Below are 27,923 nucleotides of genomic sequence, written 5' to 3'. Positions count from 1 at the left end.
CGCATGTTCACGGTCAGTCGTGTTGTGGTCGTGTTTAGCTGAGTCGGTGTCTCAGCTCAGCTGGCACGTATCACACGCTTGCTCCAGAGAAACACGCGACCTTCGGGCCAAAAATAACGTCGATTGGATCAAGTCCGGTTTCCGGTCCATAGCTGGCATTTAATTTTTTAATGCCAGCCTCTATTTCCCTTTAAAATACGTAATTTTGTCCTTCTTCAGTTAGTACGATAGAAGAGGGGTTCACACGTTTGCACTTTGTTAGTTCTGAACAATACATTTGATGCAGTAATTATAATACATACTGTAGCAGCGATAAACCTTTAAAGGCTAGAATTTATTCACACTGTGTATAGTTTAAATACCATAGTCTCGAATGGTTGAACGGTTGTTTTCATTGAAATAACTTAGTAACTTCAGTATTGACTTGAATACATCCAAAACACTTGGCGGCAGTTGAAACATGTATTAAAAGTTTAAACCAATTACTACTATAAGACATTCCGATATAGTACACTACAAGTACGGGTACTTATTGCAGATGAGAAAAAGGAAAGATTTTTCTTGAGAAAAGATAAGAGTACCCAAGATGTATAGATGGAAAATTAGGATTTTAAATGATCTAAAATACTCTCTGCACGATTGAAGTTTATGGAGAGAAAACAAAATTCGGATCGCTCTTCCATAAATACTTAATAAGAACCTAGTCCTGTCGTTCTCGCATCCCCAAATAAGACCAGCCTCTTTCGCTATATCACAATTACGATAGGAACTGGCCGGCCGGCAGACAGACTGATATCATTGACCTCATTGACCCTGTGAGCTCATCATCAGTCGGAAGGTCAAGTGATAAGAAGCCGCATATACCGGGGTTAACTAGCAAACCTTAACCTACAATTTTAAACTATAAAATGTGTAAGATCAATCTGCAATCATACCAAAGATAAATTTGGAAATTGTGTTTGAAATTTAACGAATATCAAGAATTGCTTTATATAATGTAGTTCTTTCCTATTCCACGCGGTGTTTTCACTTAGCGTTGACTTCACTCTCCCCTCTGTTCCAGTAGCTAACTCCCCCACATTAATCCTGTTGTGCACCTGATATTGATACGTTCTTCCGGTTCCTGCGTAATTGCTCTACTGCGCGTTTCATGTTCTGTTTGCTCATGCCGATCCTGTAGCACAAGCTGTGAGTTTTGTTTGGATTTGCGGTTGCGTGACCATACAATTTCACTTTGCAACTTAGGCAGAGTTCCATAAATAACCGAGTAAATAAAAATGGGAACAATACAAGTGGTGTTGAACAGCTCTGTCTCGAGACACTGAACTGTTGGGATCCGAGCCAAGGGACTGGCGACAGTGACGAGACGATAATGCAATCGTGAATGTGTACACAGTAGAAAGATATGTAGTGCGTACTAACCTAGGACAACATTATCGAAACCAATCAAAAGGGATGAGCATGTACACTGGACTCCATAGAAACTCTCAGTGAATCATTAAAGGTTAAGGGTTTTAATGTCCACATCTACCACCAAGGACGCTAGATTCTATCCCGGAATTACTACAGGCTAGGCATAGAAGGGGTCACTGCATTGTCATATTGATAAACTCAATTGGTAATTGGTGGGATTTGAACCCGGGACCTCGGGGAATTAAGTCCTGCGCTCTACTAGACCAGCTTGCTCCTCTATTTTAAGGTGTGAGGTTAGGTCATCGAAGTATATAGTGTTATATACTTCGATGGGTTAGGTTAACTATGTCAACCGAGTTTGTCAACCTCTCTAGATGATACCCTGCATCTAGCTGAAATATTGTTTAATAAAATACGTGTTGTGGAATTTGTAAAATGTTGTCTATGTACTGCTCTCAGCCCAGAAGCAGTACTTGAGTGAAGCAAACTTCTTGCCGTAGCTCACCAAAATTACTTAAATAAAATGCATTAAAAACCCACCATATAAATTTACCATCATCATCTATATGCAAGAACTGTGCGATACAATTACTCTATCCAATTTAAAGGTTGGTCTCTTTGGTATACTATGGTAACTTCTAGTTACTCATACAATCCGATATGTCTTAAAAGCACAAGCTGAAGCTCAAAAATAGCTCGACAGTGTTAAAAATACGCTGTTGGTTTGTTTACTTTCTGTCAGAAACTCAAGTGAAGAAAGCTACATGTTTATTTGGTTTGTTCGACCGCAGCGCTGGTTATAACGCCAGATCATATACAGAAGTACAGACAGCTTTTTTGGTTTAGTTTTCTAATATTCAGTATTTTAAACTTCTATGTTTATTGTGTTATTGTGAAGTGTATGAAGCGTTAGACTTGTAAAAAAAGCTGTACTGTGCTGTTATTGCTACTTTAAATTTTAAAAGTAAAAATATGTATTAACTTAAAGTATATTAAAGTAGGTATATTGTCGAAAGATTTACTACATATTCAACATTTAAGACCTTGAAGGGCTAATATAGTTGGTTCCAATTACTTTTGTTATCTAGGATTCGTTAATCATTGGGTACACATGATAAAATTTAAGACTAGTAGTTGTAGATATTTTCTACTAAATTGACTTTTTCGCAGTTTAAATACTAAATAAAATCTCACGCGGAAACATTGTAATTAACATTGTGATAGGGTTCAATTGTAAAAATGTACATTATACTACATACTTGAATGTACAAAATTTAACTTTCGAGTTGTACCGTAAAACTGAGGTACATTACAATGCTACAAACTGTGTTCCAAATGCTCTACCACATTTATTTCTTCCTTCGGTATAGGGTTGTGACGTAGCGCAATATCATCAATCACCTTGTTGGGCGGAAATAGACAGATTCATCTTTCTCCTGGAATACAAAAACCATCGACCTAGTTCCACGTGTTTTTTGTCCAATTGTTGAATACAATTAATGTAAAATTATATTTGAAAAAAAAAATGTAGGCCTAAGGTGTACTTATTTTACATTTGAAATATTACACATTCTAGATGGAAGGAGCTTCTACTAAACTACGTTTTTAGTGACAAGTTTCTTCAATTTTACCTTGGTTTACATTTGAAATAGGCCTACATTATAAGTTGAGAATAACTGTTTTAGAAGTTTGTTTTAACCCGGGTGTGAATCAATTAGTTTGATAACTGTATCAATGTTTCATTTATTATGTAAGTATCAATAGGCAACGGTTTAATGTCTATTATCGTAGGTATACGAAAGCGGAACCTCATTCTTGATCAGTTATCAAAATTTAATGTAAAAATTGTCGATCATTTTTCAACGTTTACTATCTTAGGATATATACGTTTTTCATTTGTATAGGTATACTTAATCTTTATTGTTAGATATTGTGAAACAGATTCGCGTATAATACTGTGAATGTTCTCCTCGAGAGCGAAAATTATCCTCTTTTTCATTGATCGGGTACTGTAGTTTTGCTAAAATCACTTGCTTCATAATGTTTACTTAATATGAGTGATTCTATGCTTGTTGGTTTTCATGTAAATGCGACAACAGATGTTTAAATGCATCCATGCTCTCCATTGCAGCATTCCAGACAACTTGAGAACTGGAATTGCAACTGGAGACACCTGGAGCCGGTGTCTCAGTCTGGTCTGGTATAAATAGCATCCGGTGGCCGAGAAAACCAACAAAACAAAGACTGTGTGGTTGTCTGATGTAACGACTGTCCGCCGGCCGTCCGGGCGATCCGGTTGTACAGAAGGAAATCAGAAATCGTCAGGTTGAGTTTGCACAAACAAATGGCAAACATAAACCCATTGAATTTTGATAGAACTCTACATTTCATTCTCAAAATTGTGTCAGTGGTCATTAATAGTCTAGGTAGCACAGCTGATTTTGGTGGAAGTACACGTATGGACTGAAACTAGTACGCATTCCATCCATATGGACCAGCTGTAGCAATTTTTTCACTCAATGAGAACGTATGGAAGATAAGCGTCCATTAGTGTGCTACTATTCACGTATACCATTGACTATTGGATTCGTGACTTAAATGATACAATAGTGTACTAAACTTTAATTTTGGCTTGGTTAACAAATCTGTGTATGATAATGATACGATTTTGCCATATTGTTGATTCAGTTGAGCCTAAAAAATAAGTTATGTTTGCTTTAATTACTGTTTAAAAACTTCAACTAAGGATTGAATGCACTCTTAAATATGGATGGTTTGTCTTAACAGAGCTTTCAGAATACTTAAAAAATGTTTCATCGTTTAAGATTTTGAAGTTTTATATATAATTTCACAAATGGGTTTGCTCCATGTCTTGGAAAATGCATTAGCGCCCAAACAGCTTAGGGTTGGGGTATGGTGAAATGGTGTAACGCATTTGTAGACGTTTTGTCTGACTTTTTTTGCTTTAACATACAAATTACGGTGCAGAAATGGTTGCGACAATGTACAAACTGCACTCAGCGACTGCTGTTCACATTAGTTACTTGGGTACTTTGTCATTGTATAGCGTTTGTGTTGGACACTGCAGCAGTTAAATCAGAAACACATTTTATGTTTTTATGCTTTAAAATCCCATTCAATCGTTTTTGTTTCAGCTGTAAATATTGGAAAACTATCGAAAACATTGGGGTGTATCAACAAAAAACTAGTCCTTTAGATTGTTGCAAACTTTCGGTATCAACCAATGTGTTTAGGTCTCAAAAATGTATACCACAAATACAATACATACAAATCAATTACGAACTATAATGGTTTGAAATGAAATATTTCTTGAGTGCAAGTTTTATTTTCCCTCGTCATGCAGGTATATGGGGACATCGCCACGCGAGATGTCGTGTGTTGGACAATCATGACGAGTTGACGCTAGGAATATTTTACTTATCTTTTGCTATTTAACCAGGTCTAATAGTTTATTTATTATGCATAGACATTTGGTGTTGTAAGGGCCATTTGACGTTCTGAGTCTTAATTATTGGCTAATTAATTTGTGGGGGTTTTCGGTAACATAATCACATAAGTTCTCAATTATATACAATATCTATATTATTAAAAGAATTTGTTGAATTTTTTGTGTGCAGCAAATTGACGCATTATTTTTATAGGCATATTGGGTCTCAATTTAAAGCTCTTATCCTCTAGATGTGCATTTTGTGGGTTGTCCGATATCCCGTGAAAGCCCTTCGTCATAGGCTTTTAAAATTTCATAGTTTGTCGAATTCTGTTGTCAATCATCTGAACTTTTACATTCGATTACATCAAAACATATGGCCATAGTACAATTTTGTTTACATCCATATGAAAATGGGGTTATCTGTAGTTGGTGATGTTTCAGTGAATTCAAGTTGAATTCAATGTTGTAATGTTATTTGTATAAAATGTAAATATGAGAAGATTTTGTGTCCTCATCGTATGTTTTATTGAGGTTTTAGGGAATTCAAGTAAAATATTTTAATGTTAGTTGTGTAAAATTTAATGAAGAAAATGACTTAGGGCCTACGTTAGATTGTGTGTTTTTATAGTATGTTTCATTACTAATTTGTAATGTTTTTAACCTCGAAGAGATCACGATCGCAATGCAAATAATAGGGATATGATGAGACATCAGCGTTTTAATCCTTATCAACTACAGTACCCAATATATACATCATGGATTTTGAAGTCACGAAGTGATGCAGGTTGTTAGTTTCAACAGGTAAAAATGTACTAGCCCTATTATGGATTAGCTTTTTGTTCTATTTTTTTTCTGTAACATTACGTGATCCATAACAATGTAAGACATTTGTGCAAGGTTAAGTTGGGAAAAACTCGTGCAAATGTTGTAAATGTTTACTGGTAAAAGTTGGAACACTTAAAAGCTTAAAATGTCAAACGAGTGAATAATAATTAGCTCAAGATCTCCTCAATTATATAGTGTGAACGCGACTACATTCATTGAGTGTTGGAATGAATAAATAAACGCGAGACTCAGCTGAGCGAGAGGGAGAGGGATGGGAAGGGTTCGAGATTAATTCACCTGAGAGGGTAGTAAACACGAAGGAATCGATAGTGGGTGGAGAGGGATGTGAAGTAACAATAGAGCAGATCTGGTGATAACCTACACTCAACACTCGAGACCTATCTCCCCCTCCCTCTGGTGGGGCTTCTCGGGACTGGGTATAGGTTTGGGTTTAGGGAAGCCCCGTGATGAACATTGCAGTTTTGCGGTCAACGTACTTTGCGGTGTAGTAACACTTCGGACCAGTAACATGTCGGTCAAATTCAAATTTCTTAGAAAAACAGTAACAAAGGGTGGTCCATAAATAACAGATCATTTTAAAACACGTTAATCAGCTGTTGTTACGTGTATAATTTTCATTTATGTATTAAACAACAACGAATGTCATGCCATTTGGATCGTTGGCCAGTTAGTAGCCTACAACACCGTGCCTTTTGCCTTAAAGCCTATTTTTAAAATATGCCTAGTCTATTATTGTAAATCAGCGGTTATTTCGAAATCAGTTCCCTCCAAGAATACTGTTTATAGGTGGGTGTTCAATTTAAGAACTAAGGGACCTGTTCTCAAGAATAAACTTCCGGGGAGGTCAAAGTCTGTACAGATGAGAACATTGCACGATTTCGGGAATTTGTTCTCCAAGTACCAAAAGATCGGCAAGAAAACATTCTGCTGCTGTGGGCGGTTCTTGAACCAGCTTACATTGTATTTTACATGGTGAATTGAATTTACATCATTACAAACTGGTTGTTGGAAAAGAAGCTCAATCAAGGTGACCATAGATTGACACCCTTTCAATGGCAGATTGAAAGCAAAAACCTTCTCGGGTGCCTTATAATGTCACATATAATTAAAGTAGGCTTCAATGCAAAAGGCACGGTGTTGTACTGAATCCAACGATCCATGATTACTAAAATGGCATTGTCGTTGTTTAAAATACTAAGGCCCGGTTTCCCCAACTCATTTAAACTTAGTTTTAAGTTAAACGGCGATTTAAACGTAGTTTAACTTTGATTTGTGTTTCCCCAAATTTAAACTAGGTATTAATCTAAGATCAAACTAAACCACCTCTCGACTTGGTTTAACTACTGGAGATAAAATAAACTGAGTTCAAATTAGTAAATTACAACAGTAACATAACCTCAAATAATTCCAAAACAATGGGTAGGATAATAATTGAAGCATCAAAAAATTTATTCGGACGAAAATAGGCTTGGCTTAGGGCTAGCTTGATATTGTAAAGGCCTATGATTAAGTTAAGTTGTATTTATATTTTAATTTATTTTGTTTATTAAGTTCTTTTTATTTTGACATTAATTTTTTTGCAAGTTAAGGCTACTATTAATTGCAGTATTTGCCTTAACACAAATGGAAGATTCAATTGTCATTTTCGAAGAAGTTGAAGATGCAGATTACAGTATAACACTTTATTACCAAGAACAAGAGGGCCTACTAAAATAAAGGGACAGAATTCGTCTTGTTGTAAAAGAAAAATCAACTTTATAACATAACATAACCTTAAACAGTGATGTTATTCTAGCAGCATTCGCACTTTGCTCGTCTGCTCTACTGAGTTGTAGCGTAGCGTAGCGAGCGTTGTAAGAAACACTAGCCCAAAGCCCACCGAAGATTTCTTACAAACACACATTCAGGATTGCCAACCGCTCGAATTTCCGTTTATCTTAAACGAAGCCAGTAAAATGTTGGAGAAACCGGACACACATTTTAAACGGAGTTTAAAAATAAACTAGATTATTGTAAACTAAGTTTACACCATTTTGGGGAAACCGGGCCTAAGAGTAACAACAGCTGATTGACATGTTCAAAATGATTCGTTATTTATGGACCACCCTTTACTTCGTCCCACTCGCTGATTAAATAAGCTAGTAGGGTAACATTTCGGCCCTATGAAAATTGACAAGGGCTGAGGAACGCAGTTCAGGTAGTAAGAGGCCCATGACCTTTATACTTTGCAACCTACAAGTAACCTGACCTAACCTAATCTAACCTGACCTGACCTGACCTAACTTGTAATGACCTGACCTAACCTGTCTGAGTATTCCGTTGTCACATTTTTGGAACGGAGACTGCGTTAAAGAACTACAGTACTACTTCATTCCTAAACTTACTGTCTGAAATAACACCCAATCTTTTTGTCTCATCTCAGTCCGAAAAATGCCCTCTATGTTGCTTTTTCAATCTATTGGTCGGTATGTTGCTTGTAAAATAGCTAACGCAGATGGTGTGACGCATATTTAATTACTATATTAAACGTTTACCGCAACATATTATTTACACAGCAGGAAAACACTTGTGCGTGACCGATTATCACAGGTGGTGCGCTCAGAGACGCGATGAAAGACAAGAGTTAGCGAGAGAGTGAGAGGGGGGGGGGAGGGACCAAGTAGTACGCAGCCGCAGAGAGAGTGGTTGAGTCGAGACCGGTTTGCGCATGCGCCTGACTCACCGTGATATCATCGTGCACATTTGTTACGCAGTCGTGATCGTCAAATATCGCAACACTGAACACCGGAGAGGCTACAGTTGTGTTGTGGTTATTTGTTGGTACGTCGACTGGAAATGGTTATAAACAGCCACAGAATGATCATTTGTCCCCTGACGTCACGTAAGAAGGGGGGTTGAGAGAAAGGTTGAGGTTTTTTGAAAAAAGTTGGTACAGTAATTCCTGATCGGATGAAATGTGAAAATAGCAGATACATGCATGCAATTTCCGAGATCACCGTAAGTTAAAAGAGTTTAAATTAAGTAGGGATACAAATCTATCAATTGTTATGATCGTTTTCAAACGGAATTTTCTTCGCATTTTCAATTTTATTCATGATGTAGTCAACGATCATATCGTTGGAGATATTTCAACGATTCGGCCTACAAGCGGTATCATTTTAAACCTCAAATTCAGAAACTGTAAATCATAGTTTTAGATCTATTACACAATTCTTGAACAAACTCTAAAATTTCATCATCCATTATTCATGGTAAATTAACTTCTTGGGCGTTCTTTGGCTCGATTCCAGGCAGTTACAATATTTCTTTGTTATTTGCTGAAGTTTATACGATTTTGACCTACATTTCATTACATGGGTAATTTAAGTCTACATTATCTTAGTTGTACTAAGGTTCTTTTATTTGGTTGCCGTTTGATTTAATAAGTTATGGAAAAATTTTGTTTTCAGTTTTATGAGTACTGTAATTACCCATTCAAAATAAATTAACACATTTTGTTTGTTTTCAGGTACAATATGCTCACTAGTTGATCTTCAAGGTGCATTCCTAGTTAATTCGTAAGTACAATAAGATTCTGTGGTGTTACAAAGTATACATTCATGATGTACTGTGAAAATCGGATGTAATTTTGGGCATCCTAAAGACCGATTAAAAAAGCTAATGTTTCAGCAAAGTGATTCCGTAATAAAATCCCAATGGCATTTAGCAATGTGATAATGTCGTGGCATTGTGGTTCGGAATCCATATTAAGCTGTTGGTCCACCCTCTAGAAAGAATCTCTGGAGATGAGAACTTTTAGTGTATTAAAGACAATCTCCACTAAACCCATACGGTATTTTTTAAATATACACCATAATTATTTATCGTAGTTATATGCGTATTATCGTACTTCTTGCGGTACAAATACGGTAATTGTGGCACCTGTGGTCGGACAACGGTTACTACTGTACAAAGGACCCACCGTCCGTGACACGACGCCACTACAAGCATGCACAATTGCTGCACTGCGTCGCACGCTTCCGCAAGTTTGTTTTTCTATTTTTGTGGAACCCACAAACCACATCGACCTGTTGTGCCGTGATAGATATCTCGATCGGATAATTAACATGCCCAGGCTTCCTGGACGTACTTCCGCGCTGGAAAAACACACATATTGATATTGGTCAACTAATGTCGTTTCCTCAGATTGTTGAATTTGAAGTCCAGATATTTGTGAAATGTATTTTTTGTAAGTTCTTGAAGTCAAGTGAAATTGTCGCAAGACTCCTCAAAATCTTTGACGAACCGCGTGTTTTTCTAATATCCTTTTTTCTGTAAATCAAGCTCGTCGTATTTTGTAGTATGTACCTACGTAATTTAAACTATTTTAGAAATAAAATTTTTAACCATTTTATTGTTTCTGACTTACTCTAACGCGTTGGTAATTTGAAAAGGTCGTTAATGACAAAAGATTACTGAACGTAGAATAGACCGACAGCTGCTGCGGAAGATCTGGCGTCCACCGCTTGGAGTGCCGTGTAGTTAAGTAGAGATTGCGTCGCGTCGCAACTAAGGTAACCGCAGAACTGCTGTCGGTCTATTTGTCTATGGGGGAATATACCTTTCCCAGGATCAAACTGGAAACTTGGATTTTAATATAATTTTGTAAAATATGCTTTATTGAGTACACAAGAACGGTAGCTTATTTTATGAATAAAGTTGTATTGATTGTATTCCAACTATAATGTGTTTGTTACTCTATACCAGTTTTATAGTGGGAATTAATTGGTACTGTTATTAACGTTCTATGTCTTCTTTATCATTATGTCTTTAACAACTTCTACAAGACCAAGGTGGTTAAAACGTTCAAAAGCGACATAATTACAACCTTTTAACGTAATGAATCACTGAAATAAAACTCTCAACGCGTTGCTCTCGTACTTCTCATTGCAATGAGAGGAGTTGGCCTTCGTTAGTGGTGAGAGAGTAAATGTTGAGCTTACAACAAGCTTACATTAGCCTTAATCCACTGTTGGTTGGATCTACCATACAAATGCCCTCTACCACAGTGTGGATTTCTTCAAGTGGAGTGGAGGATTATAAACTTATTTCATTTCGTTATGTTCCTATACTATTACCGTTGGTGGGCTATTTAAAAAAAGTATTTAATTTATTCGTGCTGATTATAAATTGTATACCAGAAAACGAAAAGCATTATTACATGACGTAGATGAACAGTGTTGATTTAAAAAAAGGAATTCTTAAAGGAAACTGTACATTATCACAACACACCATGGGTTAATTTTATTCAAGTAGGAGAATTCATATTCGTCGTGTCATTTAATAGCCAATATAGGTAGGTTTATTGTTTGTTATGAGTCCAATGAAATGCAAAAAGAGTTATTTTATTTGGGGGATATTATATCGTCTTTATCAAAGAAACACAAAAGGAAACTACTTTTTTGCCCATAAACATTATTTTGGCCAAGAGAAAGGCGTAGGAATGGTCTCGTTGCGTTTTTCCTCCGCAAGGATTTCACGTTGTTAGACATTTCGGCGGTTGTACCACTGTACTGTTGTAGGCTAACTGTTGATGCCGACATTATTGATTCTGCCTTCGGCTCCAGCATTACCGCACGCCATAAGCGGCGCCGTCCTGGTAAAAAACTGCCTTCTCACTTGACACACACTGTACTGAGACAACTATAGTGTGTGTGTGTGTGTGTGTGCATGATTTATTTCGTTAAAAGGTTCGTAGCCGGTCGTGTGTATACTATAACAGTGTTTTGAACAGTCATGTACGGGTAGGGTTATTTAGTTTTAAAGTTTTTTGTGGTTAGCTTTCTTTCTGTTTCATTGCTCAAATTTCTAGAACACATTGGACACCAGACTTCAATGTTAACTTAGTGGGAAAACATAATGCAACCCAACAACAAACAACAAATGATAATGAAATAACAACTTAATTATTCAGCAATAACGACTTGACAAAAAACAACTAATATATCCAAGGACACCAAAACCATTGAAATCAGTTGCAAAAATACTATGAATTTATGATTCATAAATGGTTCACAAAGTCCACTTTGTAAAATATGTGGGAATTGACCTCGTGAGTAATTGTTGCAAGTGTGAGTTCAGGGCCACCCTGTATGCACCATCACTATCTGTGTGTGTGTGAGTGACTATGAATGGAGTTGTTGTATCGTGGTGGGGGAGTCAAGGTCAGATAACATCATCACTACATCATTATCATACACTGGACATCAACTGATGGGTGTGGTCGGTCTAGCACAGTGGAGATACAGACGAGTGACAACTGAAAAGTATTATTCAATAATTTTGAATAACGGAGACAGCGTCGCGTCGCGCTGTTTAGTGTGTTTTAGCACAAAAACATTATGTTTTCTGTGGTTTTAGGCCGAATGTACTAAGTACGTTGCTGGAGAATCGATGTAGAATGGAGTGAGACGAAATGACCTACTGTGACCATCGATACGCTGACGTTAGCCAGGACAGTTTGTTGAAGGCCCGATTATCACAAGAATATTATCCAGTTTTGAACGGTTTTGAACTCTGGAAAGTATATGATGGTTTTTGGTGGTGCAGTTGTCTATGTAGCATACTCATGTTATTGGCCTCACTAATAAAATGTTCGATGGGAAAGCTGTGTATGTAATTTAGAGTGAATAATCGAAAATAAACCCTTTTGGGTAATACAACTACTTAGTGTGACTGCACATTTTACATTTGAAAGTGTTGGAAGTAACTTTGTTGGTTGTCTGCAGTTTCAAACTGTTGCTCTGGTGCAGTGTAGACGATCAAAGTATTTATAGTCAGCGTGTCAAAGAAGTTTTGTGGCTATACCTATGGAGTTGAAAAGTATTCTTTTACCAACTGCATTAAATATTGTTGGTACGTGTCTCCCTTATCTAGGTACAGTAGTAGAAATTCAGGCATGTTTAATTTTTTGAAAGCAAACATCAAGGACGAGCTGCATTGAATACAGAAGTACTCGTACAGGTGCTTGGCTTCATCAAAGGTATACCTCGAAAGTTTTAACTTTTTTCAATTAAAGCCTGGAGAGTAATTTAAGTCAGGATCCAACTGGTATTTCACCAGATCTGGCGTAGATTGTACCACAGACTCATCTTTATACGAAACAAGTGGATTACTAAACTCTCCTAATGCTGTGAGATCGTTGTCGAACAGTTTGCGGTTAACACACAGCTGCCCGAGGCAGACTCCGGGTCATTTGAGTGACGTCATCATTGCCCGGCCCATCGCTGTCGTCATCAACCTGGTGAAACTCTAATGTTCCCTTTGTGTATCTTTACTTCATACAACGATAGAGTTAACAGGTTCTCTACCAGGCGACGTGATCCAGAAAATCTTAAGTAATGTGACCGGTAGTAAGTGGTACGGACTAAATAAACCCTAAGAACCCATTATGGTTGATTAGTTTTCGATTGTGTTGTGCAAAACGACAATCTTAAATAATAAGCTCTTGATTGGTTGCAATATTGGTAAATACGTCTGAAAACCAAACTTAAGTCGTGGACGATTTGTTTTTGCATGCATACTCATTTTTTGACTAAATATGATATATTAAGTGATTTAATTTGTTATTTTCAGTATCTAAAATCGATGTCATCCCTTTAATTTTCACCTCTCGTGTAATTGTAATGTGAGATACAAATTGTTATCACGTCTCAAGTAGAAGAAAGCGCGCTAAAATGAAATCTCCAGTTTGATAAAGGCAGATGTTGGGTTTTGAGCATTATGAAGATAGTATATTATTATATTCAACATTTTATGGTTCATACCCTGTAAGTGGGTGTGGAGTGTTTGTAAGTGCGTATTGTTTGACCTATATTTCTCCTACCCCACGTGGTACGGCCTATCTCTCTCTCCAGCCCTCTCCCTACCCCCAGAACCTCTCCCTGGTATTATCGACTCTCATTGCATTAGTTCGTCCACCCTGGGATAACCAACGGGATAACAACGTTTTCTACACAAATTCGTTTAGAAAACTCCAAAGATAACTACAGTTTTTTCGGTTGTGGTCGATAAAAATGACCTATTGTCTGTTAAAAACTGGTTTTTGAAGTCAGCAATGAATACTTACCTTACAAATATATTGGAAGAATATCTTGATGGTCTTACAAATTTATAAAATAAATGGAATGAATATAACAACTTGTTTAAAATTTTTGTTTATATTTGAGCACTGTATTGCGCACAAAAAATGTACTACTGTACTTACAAAATATAGTGGTATGCATCTCAAGTATAGTGCATTTTTATTTGCAATATAAATAACACTCGTTACAAATGCACTGAAAATAAATTAATCTGCAATTAGAAAATACCGTCACATGGGTTGTTGCCAAGATTGACATTCCGCTGTCAATGCACTTTGCAACGAGCCTTGTTCCGGGCTACTTTGGACGTCTGTAGCCCCTCCCTTGCCTTATACCAAAGAATATAGAACCTAAAGCGCTTTAGGTGCTATATTCTGTGCTTATATCCCATATTCAACCAATTAGTGTTTTGGCTCCCTTCAAAAAACGTCTTTGTGATTAAGAGCAGCACTTAGCATTGACCACTGGAAGTGGACTTCGTCTCAACTCTTAAGTTACCGCGATAAAAATCTGCTGTGGAAATATAGTTAAGATGTTTCCGAAAAAAACTTTTTTCGATTGAAAGCTGAAGGCTTACACCGGTTGACAAGTCAGTATGTTTTGTGCTGTGTTCCTAGGCGTGGTGTAAAGACCGTGTAGGTGTAACAGGTGACCGTGACGGCACGTATTACTCGGTAACCGTACCTCTACAGTTAACACGTACTACACTCAACACGCCTTTGTGTTTTGTAGCGCTCCGCTCGTTGCGAACAACTCATGTTTTACGTTAATTGAAAACGTTGTAACGAGTTGCCGTGACTAAACTTTGGTACTTTCTATCGGTTCGGTGCAGGCGAAGGACATTTGGTTATACACGACATGACATAAACATACTTTTAGTTGAGATTCGTATATAAATCCTATACTGTATTTGTTTACATATTTTTCTTGATGTCATGACTATTTGGGGTGATTACTATAGTTGTGTATGTCTATTTGTTTATTTTTTTTTATCATCCTAAAACTTAACAACAACTAATTATACTCTGTATGATGGATCCTGTCTCGGGCCTTAAACCATTGGTCAGTTTCCAGATAGACGTTCATTATAGAACCCAATTTGTCAGGTGACAGGTTCCAATATACAGACTGTAATGCATAGGTCTACTATTTTCATTCATCAACGAGTTCAGTTGTTTTTGGTTGTACCGTGATATTATTGGGGGTTTTGGTTATAATTCATGGTTCTCCGTTTAGTTGCAAGCTTTTTGTTATATTTTGCCGTTTTTGAAAATATTAATTACTTATTTACACCGCATCCAATAATACATGTTTATACATGCGACAAAAATGACTTGGATACAGTGCAGTTGCCACTATTATAGTGGTCTGTTTTCATTGCCTGTTCTCATACCCAATGTTATGAGAGAAGTAAAAACACCAACATAACATGACTATGTGTAGAACACTTTGTTTGCTTACTACCACTCGTAGTGGTGTTTACACTATTACCACGGGTCTGTGTGAAGAGATAAATACTGGACGTGCATCACTGGTCTATACTTGGTGTTTACATCATTCTCTCTACACACACACACTTGACCACTTGGCCGCCGCTGCATTGACAGCGCATTCTAGCGCGGACACTTCCTAGAATGCCGTCTCACGAATCGTGTTCGTATTTCGCAACTTGAAGCGCAAAAAATCTCTTTACGCTGATGTAGTTTGCTAGTTGAGAACCAGTGAATGCACAAATTGTTCAAGTTTCCAATAAATCGAATAATTAAATCAGTGTCGACTCTTCTCTTAAACTCTGCGATCAGTTGGGTCTTCACAATCAGTAATATTGGACAACATATCGGGAAAATTGCAAATCGATGGATCTGTCAACAATTGATGGACAAATATTTACAATAATACTTTTTGACATAAAAAAAACTCGACTTGACCAATAATGAACTTAAAAATATATTATATTTTAGTTTTATGTTGAATGAATGGTGTTGCCCAATTCATATATGCATTTAATGGTGCGTTTACAAATCAATGCAACAAAACGTTTGGGTATATAACAGACATGAATAATCACAGACTCACAATATTTAATCGCAAAAATACAGACATGGCAAAATCACTGGTTATACACCCCTATCATATTTTGACCTTCTCTTGCGAGGTTTTAAAATTGTAAGCGCCATATTCTTCTGCAGCCCAAATAGGCGTTCAGCCAAGACACTGTTCACTGTACAGTGTACAGTGCAGACGTCAGCTGATGGAGAGATCTGCAGTACGTTTACAACGAGGTCAGTGATGTATCGATTGTGAGCGATGCGGACCCTGCACATGGCATCACGCCGAACACGGAACTAGGATTGTTATACTGTAGTTCAAACGGTCCAAAGTAATCGTTCTGTGAATGGGTGTGAACTGGCGTACACCTAGGAGGATTAACACAATATTTAGGTGCACTATATAGTATTTTGAATTTTGATGGATTTATGCTCTAGGCCTACTAAAATCGGTACCGGTATCCATTATTTGTATGTGGGTTTAATCGTAGAGATTGGTCCCACAACATTATTGAAGTATCATGGGTGTAGTTATAGAGAAATTCTATTGTATAAAATTAATTGCAGACAAATGGCAGTTTCAGCGCAGTGACAATTTATTTAGTTGTGCTGGAGTAAATGACGTTAGGACCATACACATTCGCTGGACTTTTACATTCAGTCGATGAGTTTATTAGTCGAACAAAAATACGTGAATTAATCAGTACGTTTGTAACGCACATTTTTATCGATGTTGATTGAAGTTGAGAAGGCAACAAAACGTAAAAATGCAATAATAATATTTATCATAACGTAATGTAATCCAGTTAGTAGTTCACGCCATGCAGTGTCAACTAAACATAACACACAGCCTATTATAGTGTGACGTGCTATAAGGACTCATCGCCGCGTTGTCACGACCATAGGTATATCTACGGTCGTGACGTACATTGACACGCGACGGTTGCAGAGTTTGGAGGTTTTACTAAATGCTCACGTCACCTACCTTTCATTGCGATGTTACCTAAATATGGCACATATAGTAGTAACCGAGGATGTAAATGATCTTCGCTGGCCGTGCCTTAATTAATTGTGGTGCCACACAAATGTGACTAGTACAGTAGCGATTAGCGGACGCTGTTCGCTGTTGAAGTAATAATATGTCTGACGGGTGACATGCTTTTGATATAGGTTAGGTACATATTATCTTAATTATTGTCGGATGAATTTTCATTGTAGTACTGTACAGAGACGATGAGTGGTGGTAATCGATATGCAACTGTATGAGTTTACAATGCAGATGCCTACCATCACTATGACGTCGGGATCGGGTAGAGGTAGACATCCGCTGTAGTGCCAGGAAGTGGCGTGTGAGGTCTACTTTAATATGCACCGACTAGCGGGTCCGTGTCCATCTCCCGCGCGCCTACGTTCGTTCATTCATTGTGTTACAATCGATTCCTTCAAGTGGTTATGGTGCTTTCACGTCTTAATAACTTCAGTTTTCGAGTTTCCACTGAAGTCAACCTGGCGTTTGTATTCTTAACTATTCTTTTCCAGGTTTAGCGGTATGACATTCCACATTACAATTTTTTTTTGTTCATAGGCTAAACGTAACCAAAATAATTATTTTAATCCGTAGCAAATATTTTAGCAATATGTTAGCCGGACAAGGATTAAGTTTTTTAAAGAGTCGATCTCCCTAGGTTTCCCCGGCACCCACCCTTCTAAAAACACATCCTTATCCAGCAAGTGAATTTTACTGCCACTGTTACTGTAGTAGCACAGATTAGCCTTGTCTGTGGTTTAGCCTTGGTAGCGGGATTGGCTGACGGATGCACCAATTGACCGGTGACGTAATCGTGGTGACGTCACTTCTCGTTAAACTTTAACAGGGGTCCAAGAATAACTTGACGTCTCGCCCATTCATTCGTGGCTTTTGCTTTTCGGAGCGGCAAATCTTCATGGCTCTAATAATTTAATATGATTAGGTATCTTTTCTCTATTATCAATGTAGTTTCTATTCTCGGATCATGGGTTGTAACGTTCTGTCCAACGTCCAAGTAACATTTAAACGTAAATCGGGACCTTCTACTTCCTAGTAGTGTACAATATTGTTTATTTTTAGACCTCCCTAAAAATACACATGTTTATTATCGTTTACATTCATTTATTCGAAGAAGAAAAATTGGAATATGTTTTGGAGTATGCCTATAGCTCCAGAAATGAATCACTCTATTGCATAAATATGATTGTAAAACGCACACTGGATCTCATTTGCATAATAGCATTGCAATAGTGTTTTCAAAGTGTCGTACATTGCACCATTGGCGATATTGTAGTGTACGATAGGTACTGTACTACACTTGTTCAGTAAGATAGTAAGTAGTTACAACATCGATACAATACAACACAATTATACTGTATATCGATGAGTGACATAGTACTGTATTGTTGTTATAGAGCAAACTACAGTATCAGTGTTTGTAGGTGACACAGTTACAGTAGCTGCTCACTGCTCAGCTTTGGTATTGATTCTGGACCTTTGACAACCTGCAGCTTCCCCCACTAGCTAGGGGGGGGGGGGGGTGAGGTCAGTGACCTGTTATCACTGCATACCTTACACATGTATACCATATCAATTGATTTAGCCTAAAGATTTTTACAAAAATCTTTAGTGATCGAACAATTCGTCTGAGTAAAATGTCACGTATCGATGATGCTGATTCAGTTATTTACTTTCTCCCCTTATACTTAGTATATGGAGAAAATATTGTTTCTGTCAAAATTTTCGAGCTTGAGTTTTGAGTGGATTGGGTCCCCCTGAACCCAAAAAGTTGTTTTCAAAGTAATGTCTGACTGTTATGTGTCTGTCTATGTGTGGATGTGTGGTACAGAGCTACAGACTACACTTGTGGTCCGATTTTGACAAAATGTGGTATGCAGGTACTATGGTATCTCCATGCAATTTTTCATTTTCTGGAAATTTTTATTTTTAGTGGTGATTTTCCTATAAAACCCATAAAATAACGTAAAAATACAATTTTTTCACAATAGGCCTGAACGATTTTGATAAAAATTTAATGTGTTGGTAGCTGTTTAAATTCTAAACAAAATGGATGAACTCATATTCAGTAAAAAATTACGGTTTAAAAGTTATTGTAACTTATATTATTTTCCCATAAAAACCAGTGAACAAACTAAAATATTGACTAAAAGGAACCGGTTCTGATTGAAATTGGTCTGTTATGGTCCTTATAATAAAAAAAAAAAAAAAAAAATAGTGCAACTCCCCCATTCCTCTAAAAATTACGGTTCAAAAGCTAATGAAACTTTTGTGATTTTACCAATTAAATATCATAGTTACTCTCATCGCTTACCCATGATAAGGTTGTCGGCAAGTTAATGAGAGAAAGTATGTGTTTGCTGATACCGTTTATTTCTAAAATGTACAATGGCATGAAGACAATATTATAAACTGGGAGATTAGAGGTTTAAGGCTTTTTTATTTTTCTTCTCTTTCTAAAAAATTAAATTAATTTTTGTCCGTCATTTTTGCACTACCAAACCCTCTATATGATTGCTGTGGAAAACTGTTCTAATCTATGACAGAGAAGGTTTATAATTTTGAGTAAATGTACTCTAGATCTAGATTGATATGTGTCTTTAACTACTAAAATTGTTAAAAAATTGTCATTTTAATTGTCAATTCTATCTGTTTCTTGTCTACCACAACTGAATGCAGAACTTCTTATCAAAAATGTATGAACTAGATCAAATGAACCCCTTTCTAGTAAGAAAGGGGTTTAAAGTGATTATTTATCCAACCTAACTTAACTACTATAGACTGATGTCTCATTGTGTTAATGTTCAGTTAAAAATTTATTCATTCAGCCCATTATTGTTATTTAGACTGTTTATAAAAATTAATACAATATGTTTAAATTAAAAAAAATATAAAAAAAACACACACAAAGCAAACAACAAAGCATAAATGAAAAAAAACAAACAACAGCATCTGAATGAAATGGGGGAGTTTAGAGTAGCTTATCTGACCCTTTTTAGTATTCTAAAAAAAATAATAAAAAAACAAATAAATAAAAAACTACATATGGACCTACAATACATAGAAATAAGACTCCCGACTTTTTCAAATTGGCCAAATCATCGCAAAATATTAAGTTAACTCAACCTCCAACAGTTGATATGGTAAACATTAAAATTCTAAAATAATCGAGCCATTTTAGTATTTTCTAAACATATCTTGCTATTTTATCTGTTTTGCCAATAAAATGAATACTAGGGAAGAAAAGTACATTTGAAACAACATTGAGCAGTTTTATACAAAGGCATCACCACTTGAATATTGTTAGCCTACCGACAACATTTTGTCAAAAAAATATATAGGCCTAACTCTTCCTAAATGCCAAACGTTTTTTAGCCTGGAAATTTTATTTTACAGCAAATAATGATTTTTGCCTTGTAGGACAAAGTTTATAACTTCAGATTTTTGCCCTAATTCTTTCTGACTCCTAACAGATAATATTACCTGTACTTGTGTTCATATCTTAACGTCTTACCAATTCCCATACCTTATTTGAAAACAGGATAAATTGTAAATTTTCTGTACAGATATTATTCTAAAATAATACTTAAATATTATTTTTGTTGTTTTATTTAATTTTCAACACAGCCACCAGCAGCCAGCTGGAGTGTGATGGTATATTGATCCCACTTTAACCCCCTCCCCCCTCTCCCACAACCCCTGCGACCTTTACCTCCCCTCTTGTTACCTTGCCTTAATTCACTAACCTTTATAATAAAGCCCCTGTCGCCTTTTTACTCTCAATGTTGTTACTGTGAATTAGTCAACTTAAAATTTGAGACAAAAATAATTTTTACGATGAATTTGAAGACTTATTTGTATTGATTAGCTGTATTGACATTGATTATACCGTACTTTTTTGACAAATATGGTAAAAAATTTTAACAGTTAATTTCAATCTAAAATTTTTAATTTGGGAGTAGTTACGGTTTCTCAAAAATATTGGAACAGTTCTGCTAAAAATTGGTATATTTGTAGGACTATATGTTGTGGCCCATAAATTATTGATTTTAGAAAATTTATTTTTTATTCATAATATGTCATAATTTAAAGTAATAACGTAAATTTTTAACTGATATATATTTTATACGTTTGTATCAACTGTAGGCCTATATCATTAAAAATGAGTATTTTGCAAAACATATTAATAAATTAGAATTTATTTAATGATCTCATATAGGTTGATACTTGTTCAATTATTTGTCCAACTAGAATCAGTGGATTGGTACTAGAAGCCAGAAAAAAATAAAAATATGTAAAAGAAAAATACTTCCACAGTAAAAGCCCCCAAAAAATAAATACAACCTCCCCCAAACTATCGCCAATTGATATGTTATAAAATTGACAGACGGATTCTAATTTCTTCGATAAAAATGTTAACACTTCATATCATGTGTTATAGATAGTGATTTAAGAATTAATTGGAGGAATATTACACCATTCAAACCAGAAAGGTTTATCAAACGTTAGGATTATTTTTATTGAGGTCAAAGACAAATCTTCAATCAAGAATCAAGAATTTCACTATGGATTCATTATTGATCAGTTTTGAATGGTATTCAAAAGTAATGTAAAAATTTGGATGCACAATTATTTTTTCATCCACTTTGGAATAGGAGAAAAATGAATTGGAATAATTGCACTCAAGCAAGTGTGACCAAAATTTGACACTATAAATTTCAATTTTTTAAGTTGCATTACAAAATTTAGATCATCAAAATGGCTGTGATATAGATGTGGCTTGGCTCAGTTTTTTTAGTTAAGTTAAATAATGTATTCAGACTTAGAATGGTAGCACGCACAAGAAATTTCAGAGTTAATTGAGCCTTTAAACGATCCTGTGATCCCAGTATCGCTACAAATAATGGTAGCAAAGCGTGGTTCCGATCCACAGACCTCTGGGTTATGGGCCCAGCTTCAATATGCTAGTTTGACTGATTTTATTAGTTGTAGAAGACTATCTTGCCAATAAAATATTTCACTTTTCCTGTCAGAATTGTTGTTAGGCGTTCCTATGATGTTATCCACCAATGCTATGCTCGCCTTCCCAATTATCATTCACAGGACATTCCAGATCACTGTAGGTCTATGTCTTAAATTTTATTTAACTTGTTTATTTGTGAAAAGAAACATACAGTCTACAGTAAAAATTTATCTGCAATCAATGTTTCTACATTATTCATTAGACCAGTTAACTTATGTTTATTTTGTATTGATTCATTATTCTCCGTGTATAAATGTTAGTTCTTTAAGTAACCATATTTTTTCTTTAGTCAGGCCATCAATAAATTATGTTGTTTTTAAGGCAAGTAGTATTTTTTGTAAATAGGAACTCAAAATGCTTTAAAGGGAAAGCAGTCCATACCTGTAAATGTTTGAGGATATCCCGGGGATCGAACATATCCCTCTAGCACCCACGTCAGATACACTAATTTAAGCGGCAAACCTCAAACTTTATTACGAGACCATAGAATTGACAAACTCTAGGATTAGTTCAACCATGTTAAGTGACACAACTGGCCTATTACAAAACTGACTAACCACCCTGGGCCTATCCCTGGAACTCACTAACTCAAGTCTGTGTATACCAGATGTATCCACACCCATGTTCAGTAAAAATATCAACGTTTGAATATTTAGAGTTCATTTGTGGACCACTCATTGAAACTCGTTACGGTTTTTGTATCCAATAGGGACCTTATCACAGCCTTAAAGATAATGATGTTTTAATGTGTTGATTTGGTTGCAGGGTGGCGGTGGCATCATGACGACAGACATATCCCTGGTCCGTACCTGGGACCCGACACTACAACAGGAGATTGTTGACGATTACGAGTACGATGGCGGAAACTCTTCCTCCAGACTGTTTGAGAGATCCAGAATTAAGGCTCTTGCAGGTACACAACTTTTATTTATTGTTAATTTGCAGGATTTGGTAAAGAGAGTTTCCTGATGAACATTTTTGATTAGTTAAGTTATAGGCCTACTTTAACCTGTTTGGACTTGCAGAAGTATAACCAAGATAGCAACAGTAGGGTGTGAAATAACCTCAAAAGAAACCATAAGGGGTCGGGTTAGGCCGGGATTTGTAAATACCTAGTAGTGCCTAAATTTGGGTATGGGAGTGTAGGTCCACAAGCAAAACCAGAAAAAGTCTCTTCAAAGTTTTGATATTACAGTAAGGAACTGGAATAAAACAAAATGATTGAATTTTCAATCAGTCAACTTCTGGCTCACGCTGTATGCAGTTGAGAAAGTGCTAATATGCAACCAAATTAAATTTTGTAGTGCGTGGCAATGCTTGATGTTTGACATAGATATACCTGGTTATTTGTTAGTTCAAATTAAATTTAAATTGCAATTAAAACTACTAAATAAAGTAAAATAGTCATATGACCTTAACACTTTGGGCTCAAAGGCATCAACTCGAACGCCTACATATCAGTCATCATGGCTAATATAACTCTTAACCCAACTTGTCAATATTTGACATGTGCTGCAATCTGGTTAAACTACTCTCCAATCTATGCTATGCTTGGTTTTTACATTTTCATGCAGTAGATGTCTATTTAATGATAGAGGTTCCATAGCAGTTTAAAAAATATCACTTTTCCTCTGACTGTCCCTGTGTCTTGAATATTATGTTCCATTGTGTTTGTGTGTGCGTTTGTTGTGTATTTTGTACTTATTCGTAACTGCATTGTCAGATAACCACAATATCCTGTGATAAAGGTTGATATATCAGCTGCTTACTCATTCCTGTTCCCAACAAAATATTTCTTGTTCCATACTGTTTGTGAGCGTACAATTTGTGTTTGAACGCATTACGCTATGGATTATGATCAAGCTGTCCTTCAACTCAAAGGTAACATTGTGGTTTACCAAACAATTGTTTGTTTGTAGCGTCAGTATACACTTTATTTTAGTCTGTTTGTGTAGTAGGCTACTTGTACTTGAATACCGCATCGGTGACCGACAAAGTTGGAATAGATTGCGTCACATATAAAACTATTTTTTAACATCAAACTTGGGGTTGCCAAAAAGTGGCGTGCCGTCCAGCTCACTTAGTGAATATAGAGGTCTGCCCACCAGATAGTCTCTTTGTGTATCTTTGAAGGCCCTAATGTCCATCCCCCGCACTTCAGCTGGGAGCGTGTTATAGAGGTTACTAGTGTAGTAAGGGTAGCCCCGTTGAGTCCAGGCAAGTCGACATCTAGGTTGGTCAAGGAGATTACCATGTCTTGTTCGGTACGAATGCTGGTCCTCACGTCGAGCAAGTTTTGCTAAATTTTCTTTTAAGTAGTACCATGCTATTTAATTTGTACTGGCTGTAGATGGCGAGAACCTTTAGGTCTTTAAAAATGGTACTACTTAAAGAAAATTCAGTAGAACTTGCTCGATGTGAGGACCAGCATTTGTACCGAACACGACATGGCCATATTAATTCCACTAAAATAATTTTAACCTTTACCTTACCAGGAATAGTTTTTATGTTTCACTTAGACATTTTATATAATTTTTAACGACAAGAAAATCTATTTTAAAGTACATTAGAACGTCTTACTTTCACCATGATTAGAACTCCTAATCTAGATTTTTAAGGGAAAAGTATTAAAAATAAGCCCTAACACGAATGAGTTTTAAACCAAATTAATTTTCAGAATAGTCTGTAATATAGAATGAAGAGTTTTAATGCCATTAGATGAGTTGAAAGTGGATGAATGAACCGGTTAGAGACAATATCTATTGCCCCAGTCTGGCCTAAATAGAACACCTGTGTTGATTACTGCTTGTTGAGACAGGTGTTTGTTGCTCTGTTTAATGTACAGAACATATTCTATCACATTATCAAATGTCCTAACCAAATGTACTACTGTCATTTAAATTATTTACTTTTGACAACTCATTCAGTCAGTCGTAGGTGGCTTTTCGCTGTACATGATGAGAAAAGAATTGCTGTTTTCTTTAAATGAGCATATTTGAAGTAACCAAGCGGTTTGTTAACTTTAAATACACTCAAATCGTCAACTTTTTGCTAAATATATTTACCTGGTATTTAGCTAGTACAAGAGTGCCTATGCCTATAGATTGTTCAAATATAGAAGACAGTCATGATGGGGTCTACTTGCAGCCAATGAATTGGCCGCAGGTACGCCCAGTTCTCAATTGACTTCGTTATTGAATAACCTCTAAGTCTTAGTAAAATTGGCAAATGTTTTGAATAAAAAAAGTAGTTTGAAATAACTACCTAGTGAATGTTATTGCTAGAAATACCCCTTGTATTTTCCTAAGTTTTTTGTGATGTAATATCAGACCACTTAAAATAGTTAAAGCCTAAATATAGTGACTCATCCAAACTAACGTTCCTATATCTAAAAAAGCTTCTGGTGGGATTTTTATCATTCTGGAACCATGTAGGTATGTCCTTCCGTTACACACGGAGTCTAGGAGTCACACAAAGAGGTGTATTGATGTACTCTAGGACAAGGTCGGCTATTATAGCCAGCTGTTGGGTGTGAAGAATTGTCCTAATTAACTCTCAAAGCACACCACTTTGTAGTAAATGTAAGGGATATTCAGAAATTAATTAATGTTTTATCTCGCTCACTACTTACATACTTTCTTGTACAGACGAGTTCGCCTTTTCAATGACCATCTAACCGTTACGGTGTCACTGTGCTGCCCGTTTTTACAATATCTAAGTTCAAAAATCGTGCTGCCACTTAAAATCCCGCCAGTTGAGAGATTCGTTCTGTAATACCATTTTTGTTACACATCTAAAACCTATCTAAATTTATCGTCAAGGGTTGAACCAAAAAAACGTAAAAAATTAAACTCTGGCCCCGACAATGGTGCTAGCTGAATTTGATGTTTAGGTTCAAAATTTTGTTGTAACATGACAATGCCTGATCTCAAATGTACTATAAGCAAATACAATCTTCAATAATTTAAATGGGGAATTTCCTCTCGACCGTCCTCCCTGCAGTCCATACGTGACTCCGAGTGACTTGGCTTGTTTCGTGCTGTTCTGATTACGCTTTTATGCTGATTAGCGCTTCTGTGATTACAACGAGGACCACCAATTACCTGTCACCTGGTGGCTGAGATCGCAGGCGGCAGAATTCTGGGACCTAAGAATTTCAAAGCTCGTCTACCAATTTCATAAATGCCCCTGATTGGTTTGTGGATATGAAGAAAAGTCATTTTTTAGTTGCTCTTTCTAATGTAAATATTTTATAACGTTTCTTGTACAAACTTTTTATTTCATTCTTAAACGACATAGACATAAATATTTGGTATTTACGTCCTGAAACCTTCCTTACTTCCTGAGCAACCCTCTTATTTTCTAATGAACATTTAAATCACTTTATGTCCGTTTGCCAGATTCCTATGACTCTGGATTCCACCCAAGTCAAGTACTCAAGTGATGGAATGTGTAGAGGTTGAGAGGTTATGGTTGATTGTCTAACAGCTGTAGAGTGTAGACTGTAGGTGTACAGGATGGGCTGTAATTGTCAATTGACTGTGTCCCCCCCTCTCAGAGCATTGCCCTGACATAGTTCACTCAAGTGATAAAAACTGTGACATGTCATCAGTCATATCTTGAGACATCTGTCACCCCCTCCCTTCTCCCATTATCTTATCCGCTAGATTGATAAGGAAAATTATGTCTCCGATCTGGTGGTTTGGTGGGTTTGAAGTTTGATTTATTTTCATCGAGTCAATCCAATGTTTTCTTACCTTTTTGACATTTCATGCCATGCTTTTCTTACAATGGAAGGCATGGAGGAGATTTCAAACTGTACATTTTGAGTATTTTGAGTAGCTACATTTTGAGTACATTTGAGTAGCTTGCATAACATTTCTTATACAACTTAAAATGTTATTAAATTGTATTCGTCAATCGTAGTAGTATAAAAGAGCCAATTCTTTTTAACCAAGCTGTATCCTTGATTTGTTCTTTAAAAAAGATTGTTACATCTTTGTTGGGGTGGACCTCTTTTTGGAAGGTGAAGACATAACTTTCAGCTGTATAAATTTATCTGGAATATACAGATTAATGAATTAGATTTTGCTTAAAAAAAGTCAGTAGTTTCCATCAGTTTTGACCAAATCAATTTACGAGTTAACTCTTACATTTACGAGTTCTCTGAATCTGAAATTATCCAAGTAAGTAGTTGGTTGGAACCTTAATCACAGTGTTGATAAGAAAAGACAGCTATCAGCAACCTTGAGTGTAATCTGTGAGTGTCTTGAACAATTTTACACATGAAGTTGCACAAACACATTTGCAGGTGTCAGTTTGCATGGTTGCGAAACACAATTCATATTCATATTGCACGTTACGTCATAGTGCATATCACCATCTTCTTAATGGCTTATTGTTGGGCCTCTGATGTCAAATAGTAAAGCTTTGAATTAAAAAGTGAAATACATTCTGTCTAATGAAATAATATAAACCAATAAATGTATTGTAATTTTTTTGAAACTTTTATTTAACAAATAGAACAGTAAATTATTCTGTTTGGTGTTATTCAACAAGCCACTAGCTAATTCAACCACAAAGTTCGAACTAGCAAGTATAATCAAACCTCGAAAACATAAAGGTTTGTGTTGGTTTCTGGCGGAAATAGCCACAGCTAACTGATTCCAGATATATCACGGTTTCAATTCAGGGTTTCCCTCATTTACATCCTAGAAGCTGATTATTAAACTAAAACCATTCAAGAACTTAACAGTCCTTAGAGCCTAGACGTTCTAAAACAATTAAATAACTACTAAGAAAATATCTAATCTCACAGTTTACTAGATATTGAAATTACAATCACTCTAGTGTTTGAAAAAAATATTTTGAGATGGTAAATAACTCTTCAGCGGCTGTTTGAAATCACTTTGGTGTTTGAACAAATATTTTCGGACGATAAATAACTCTTCAGCAGCAGCCTCCAAGGACTTAA

The 27,923-nt window shown here is 36.1% G+C and overlaps 1 protein-coding gene across 6 annotated transcripts in view; it reads left to right on the top strand.

The window, feature by feature from the left end:
• Positions 1 to 27,923, top strand: part of LOC128987044 (spectrin beta chain) — a 124,901-nt gene that overhangs the window by 49,032 nt on the left and 47,946 nt on the right. For all 6 annotated transcript variants that reach the window (XM_054407712.1, XM_054407709.1, XM_054407710.1 and 3 more), the window contains one exon: positions 22,715 to 22,862. In XM_054407712.1, coding sequence (XP_054263687.1) covers positions 22,730 to 22,862 — 133 coding nt within the window. In that variant the 5' untranslated portion in view covers positions 22,715 to 22,729. The remainder of the gene's footprint in view (positions 1 to 22,714; positions 22,863 to 27,923) is intronic.

Source organism: Macrosteles quadrilineatus, unplaced genomic scaffold (genome assembly GCF_028750875.1).
Source record: "Macrosteles quadrilineatus isolate MER2022 unplaced genomic scaffold, UCM_ALF_1.0 Scaffold_2__2_contigs__length_208266976, whole genome shotgun sequence".
NCBI classification, from domain to species: Eukaryota; Metazoa; Arthropoda; class Insecta; order Hemiptera; family Cicadellidae; genus Macrosteles; species Macrosteles quadrilineatus.
The sequence above is the reverse complement of the archived record's forward strand: the minus strand, read 5'-3'. Positions and strand labels throughout refer to the sequence as shown.